This window comes from Anopheles marshallii, chromosome 2 (assembly GCF_943734725.1).
Source record: "Anopheles marshallii chromosome 2, idAnoMarsDA_429_01, whole genome shotgun sequence".
NCBI lineage: Eukaryota > Metazoa > Arthropoda > Insecta > Diptera > Culicidae > Anopheles > Anopheles marshallii.
This window is the reverse complement of record NC_071326.1, coordinates 24,801,501-24,807,500: the sequence shown is the minus strand read 5'-3', so window position 1 is coordinate 24,807,500 and position 6,000 is coordinate 24,801,501. Positions and strand designations below refer to the sequence as shown.

Genomic DNA, 6,000 nt, shown 5'->3' with positions numbered 1-6,000 from the left:
GTGCGAGCGACTCCTTTTGCGGGAGAGTCCTGTGCGCATGAGACGCCTTTGCACCGTATCCGGTACGATGCCCACTTACCGTAGCGATGGTATGCAGCGGTCCAATGCTACCTTAGCTTCATGTTCCACCTGTTCAACGCCCTTGTGAAAGTAGTCCAGCGTCGCCTCCCAGTTGGCTAAATTGCTCGAGGCGAAGATGTCGTAGTCGACCGAAATGATGTGATTGATGAGGCGATAAACCTACCCCGGACAGAGCCCACCGTGTTTCCCATCCGGCAAGAATGTGGTGACAGAAAAGAATGGATATCATTAGCGCTGATGAATTTCTACTTATCGTTAGTCTTTTGTTGTTGTTGTTGTTGTAGTTGTGATGTGCTTTTGCCACTGCCCAACAGCCTATCATGAAATATGCTTTATAGGAAGTATCTTGTATCATACACCCACCTTGCTCAAAGTATTATCCACCTCTTCAGGATCGGTTATCATGGCTTTAAAGTTAGCATCGAAGATATTTTCAAAGTCCAGAAACACCTACAACATGCAAGCATAGATCGATACGTTCACTAGCGACACCGAATTACCTTGAAAGGAGAGGTTTACCTGTGCGATATGGGCCATATCATGGCTAATGCGTGTCATATGATCGATTTCGCGGAACAGCACATTTTTGTCAAACTCCCAACGCGACCCAATACCGGACTGTTCGATCTGTGCCCGTGCGTCCATGTAGGATTGCTTCCAGGCCTGCAAAAGCATTGCACAGTTCGTGGCGCAGTTGTGTATATGCGTAGCTGAGTGCCTACCAACAAACAAAAAAATGGAGATACCATCAGCGTGTTTAAATGTATAACCTCTGTTAACAAATCAGTTTTTCGCAACGTTCCGAAAAACACCCAAAAACACCGGGTAATTGGTTCATCACCACATGTGAACCGTAACGCTGGCAGTGTAGGACATGGTTCACAACCGTACACTACCGTTGACTACTAATTAAACTTTTAAACAACGGAACCGGACGGTCCCGTTTACACGTTCCAGTTAATTATGATTTAGAAAGGAACAACTTACTTGAAAATGGTATCCACATTAATTAATATTTTAACTTTCTCCGCAAACACGTACGATATCTTCCCGATCAGGCTGAGCATGTGCTCGTCCAGGCTGTAATAGTTTGACATCGTCCAAATGTGTCTCAGTATGATCGTTATGTTCGGTATAATGGATAGGATGAATTTGAAGTCATCACCGGTTTTGATTTTCTGCACACCATGTCAGAGAGCACGAGTCAGCCACAAGAGTTATCCAGAACCCGGTAAACGGGACGGCGAAGATGGTGGACGAAGGTGAAAGCGAAACGGACGAAAGGGAGAAGTTTTGTTAGACATCAGAGCACGGTAACAAATAATGATTATCATTGTAGAAAAGGGGTATGCTGATGTTTGTTTGGAAAATTTCGCACACAAAACCGGTGAGTGTCAGTCTCTGGAGCGTGATATTTCCCTGTCGTTGATGTTTGCATCCCACCGTAGCCGGACACGAGTTTTAACTTAACTTTGATTCTAACGGGATGTTTGTAATAGAAATATAATAATGGCGGAAACAGTGCCATTCAGACCGGTTTGCACTCATCGTCTTCTTTACTCATGCTCTCATACCTCAAGGTAGCTTTGTAGCATTGCCAGATGTTCGACGTTTTCCCGTGCCAAACATAAGGCTTCCTTTAGTTTGCGAAATCGGTCCGGCCAGGCTTTCATGATGTTACTCTGATTATCTTTGAGGGCGTCTGGAATGATATAGAACTTTTAATGAATAATTCTCAACCTTCCAAAGCTCATAAAACCGTACCGAACACCTGAATTACGAACGGAGCCTTCAATTGTTCTACGATGGAATTGAACTGCAATTCCCGCTCGATCCACAGATTGTACTCCGCCATCGGTGTGCAGTCGGTCGGTTCCTGCCAGAAGAAGAAAACGTAGTTATCGTACCGCGAACTGATTGAATGGCGCATTCCCACCGTCACCTTCTCGCTGGACTCTCGCAGCACTTTCCCGATGTAGATTGACCATCCTTCGACGATCTCCTCCAGCTGAAGCGTAGTCAAATCTTCAATCGCTGTCCTCCCTATATCGACCTTGATTTTGAACTTATCCTCATCCACCGTGATGTTCTCCTGATGAGGCGCATTGTACTGCGTTGGCAGCCCAAACGCACACTCCACATGATCGATCGTCCATTGCAGTGTGTCGATGAATTTCTCCAGGTTCGCTTCCAGATTCTGCTTCATTGGGCTCTCCTCCGGCGGAAGCTCCGCCGGTGGTTGCTTGCACCGTTCCACCTGACCCTTTACCTTCGACTCCTCCAGCAGTGTGTCCCAACGTTCCGAGGAGGTTTGGACAGGTGCAAACTTGCCATCACTATCGCCCGTCGTCGATTCGGATGCTTTCGTTTGCGTTAGGTTCGATTCACTGCTCGGCGTGTCCGCCAACGATTGGCGACTACTGTTCTCCAGCGCCGATTCTTCGCGCAACGCCATACTGGGTGTGATCTTTTTCGCCTGCATCGCCTTCATGCGAAAGTCGGACGGGCGGGTGTAGTCAATCAAACCGACACTTGCTCTGCTGGATGAACGGTCCGCCGGTTCCTCCTCATCCGCGCTGACGCTCTTTTCCGGCTTGGGGCGCTTCGTGTCCGGTTCGTGAAATTGAAACTCCACACCGGGCCGGTAAATTCTTTCCAGCATTTCCTTCGCGCTGTGTATCAAGTTGCCTCTAATGCATCCGACGATCACCTTACGCGGCATTTCCGCAATACAGTCCTCCAGATTTTGGAACGACCCTGCGGCAAACAATGCGATATGATTACCAGATATTATGGATCCATTCCGGAACTGCTACTTAACATACCGATTGGTGTGCATAACCGCCGAACCATGTACACGTAGCGAATGTTGGGATCAATTTTCTCCTCCGGTATGATGCCAAAGCAAATGTGAACGATTGGTGTTTTGATCGATGTCGGCACAATTTTCTACCAAAAGCGCGCGTGTGTGTGTGGCGGAAAAAAAACAACAACATTACTTTTCCATTAGTGTACAATGTAGCAAAAACACACCCATGGGGCCCGGATGCGGTGGGGCGTTCGTCAAGATGCGAGTTTTAACGCCATCATCAGTTCGCCACCATCGCCGTTAAACTTACTGTAACTTCCACCAGCTCATTATCGTTGCTCGCCCCAAGGAATCCGGCGTCACCAGTAATCTCATGGTCAGCGTCTAATTAGAAAAGTTGTTTCGAGTGGTGGAGTGGGGTGGGAAAACGAGAAGGATTTTTTAATTAGAACGCTGACAACGCTGACGACGCTGCCCGAGACAACGGTCGGGGCGATGCTGAGCAAATCAACAAACGACTAATTGCTATCGGTGGATGTTTTGCACGTCGTTGTGCATTATTGCACATTGTTGTTCTTTATGCACCTGTGGCGACCAGAGCATCGCAAATAGCCAAGACACAAAATAGCGCCACCTAGGCAAAAATGAGGGTACTAAACAAATTGCTAGTTGGGAAGTTTTGCCTGGACACGACGAACACAATCAGTCCTTTGTTCCTAGGTAAACCCAAACTAGCAACCGGTAAAAGCTAGAACAATAAGATCCTTGTTTGTAGGAGAGGAACGAAGGAATACTCGAACAAACGAAAAAACAGACAGGATCAAACACGAAAGGAGACAGGAAAGTTCGAGACATGGCCAGCACAATATAAAAGCGGTGGCATGTCCGAACGAAAAGTTAGTTATCGCTCCGGCCCCCGACGAGGAAGACCTTCTGCTAGTTATCGCTCCGATCTCCGACGAGGAAGACCTTCTGCGAGTTATCGCTCCGATCTCCGACGAGGAAGACCTTCTGCGAGTAATCGCTCCGATATTCGACAAGAAAATCCTTCTGCCAGTAATCGTAAAGTAGGGAAGCAAAGTTGTCTGGAACCTAACTCCCAGCAGTTGGAAGGAAGAATAAAAATAGGACCCAACTTCGGTTGGACAACTCCTAAAACTGGTGACCCCGACGTGATTCCTTCCACAACCCGCCTTCAAGAAGGCCCTCGTTGGAACCACCATACCAACACCGAGGATCAACGGGAGCAGGGAGGAACCATCCGATTCTTTCCTGGCTATAGCGTACCACCCGGCCCGGACCCGCGACGTCTCGTACCAACACTGTTAGGTACTACGTCGACTCGTACGTGCACCCCGTTCCACACCACCGCGCTACATCCCACATCGGGACGGTGACGATCATCAAACGCTGATTCAAACATCCGTGTTTACGCTACAAGCGAAGGAGGATCGTGGCCGCTATGTTGCATAGCCCAAACAATAAAGTAACCAGGAACGATAACTCCGACGTAACCAGCCCCGCTACCGGACTCACTACGCCGCCCGGGACGCTCGACATATCTACTACGCACGACGCAACTACCGAGATGCAGGATTCTGAAGTTCAGACGATGAACGCCATGCGGCTCAAACCGCCCGAGTTGAGCGCCGCCGACATCCACACCTTTTTCTTCGCTTTAGAGAATTGGTTTGACGTATGGAACATTTCTCCGAGAAGTGACTTCAAGCGCTACAACATACTCAAAACGCAGATTCCTATCAGCATCCTCCCAGAAGTACGACATTTTCTGGAAAACGTTCCTAGTACCGACCGCTACGAAGCTGCGAAGCGAGCTTTGATTCAACACTTCGAGGAATCACAACGAAGTCGACTGCATCGGTTGCTAGCAGACATGAACCTCGGGGATCGCAAGCCATCTCAACTACTGGCCGAGATGCGACGCACAGCGAGTGGAGCGATGACGGACCTTACGCTGGTCGACCTGTGGATCGGCCGTCTGCCTCCGTACGTCCAATCAGCCGTTCTTGCCGCCGCGAATAATGTGGAAGAGAAGGTGAAGGTTGCCGACGCGGTAATGGATTCATTCGCTCTTTACCATCGGACCGGACCATACCATAGCGTGTCGGAAGTAAAGAGCGGGGAAGTAGAACGCCTGACCCTGCAAGTAAACCAGCTAAGCCAACGATTGGAAGAAGTGCTGAGGCAAACCTACCGCCGGGAACATTCTCGTTCTCGCTCCCAGTCTCGACCACGTAACTGGGCTAACTCACCAGCCCGTAATCCGGACGAGATTTGCTACTACCATCGTAACTTTGGCAAACGGGCGCGAAACTGCCGAGTTCCCTGCTCATTCAAAGACCGACGACATGGAAACAATACGCCATCTCCTTCAACCTGACAATTATCCGACGAGCGAGAAGTCCACTCATTGGCAACCACCAGCCATCGCCTTATTGTAGTAGACCAACGAACTAAGCAACGCTTCCTCATAGATACCGGCGCCGACGTCTCGGTAATCCCTCGCCAACACAGTACTTGCTCGTATAAGCCATCTACAATGAAATTGTTTGCTGCCAACAGAACACCCATAGAAGTATACGGAGAATCACTTTACACCCTGGACCTGGGACTTCGACGAGCATTCCTGTGGAACTTCGTGATAGCAGACGTAGGCACCGCCATCATTGGAGCCGACTTCCTTCAACATTTCCACCTCCTGGTGGACCTTCGCCGCAGATGCCTGGTGGACGCCATTACCAAGCTGCAGACGCCCGGAGAGCCCGATCGTAATCTAGAAGAGCCAACCGTCAAGGTTTGCGACGGAACTTCTCCGATGGCCAACCTACTCACAGAGTTTCCCGCACTGACCGTACCGATTGCGCCTGGAACACTCTTACGGACCAACATCACACACCGCATCGAGACTACCGGTCAACCAACCTTCGCACGTCCCCGAAGGTTGTCTCCAGAAAAGTATGCTGCAGCACGCGCGGAATTTGAGTCTTTGGTACAGCTCGGAGTATGCCGTCCTTCAAATAGCAGCTGGGCCAGCCCACTACACATGACCAGGAAAGCCGATGGAACTTGGCGTCCATGTGGAGACTACC

The 6,000-nt window shown here is 49.5% G+C and overlaps 1 protein-coding gene across 1 annotated transcript in view; it reads right to left on the bottom strand.

Moving 5' to 3' along the window:
• Nucleotides 1-6,000, bottom strand: part of LOC128719678 (dynein axonemal heavy chain 10) — a 42,159-nt gene that overhangs the window by 29,473 nt on the left and 6,686 nt on the right. Inside the window, exons 4-12 of the mRNA XM_053813306.1 lie at nucleotides 3,201-3,274; nucleotides 2,907-3,030; nucleotides 2,024-2,838; nucleotides 1,846-1,957; nucleotides 1,656-1,783; nucleotides 1,069-1,259; nucleotides 601-799; nucleotides 445-531; nucleotides 80-240 (exon numbers count right to left, since the gene is read on the bottom strand). Of these exons, the coding sequence (XP_053669281.1) occupies nucleotides 80-240; nucleotides 445-531; nucleotides 601-799; nucleotides 1,069-1,259; nucleotides 1,656-1,783; nucleotides 1,846-1,957; nucleotides 2,024-2,838; nucleotides 2,907-3,030; nucleotides 3,201-3,274 (1,891 nt within the window). The remainder of the gene's footprint in view (nucleotides 1-79; nucleotides 241-444; nucleotides 532-600; nucleotides 800-1,068; nucleotides 1,260-1,655; nucleotides 1,784-1,845; nucleotides 1,958-2,023; nucleotides 2,839-2,906; nucleotides 3,031-3,200; nucleotides 3,275-6,000) is intronic.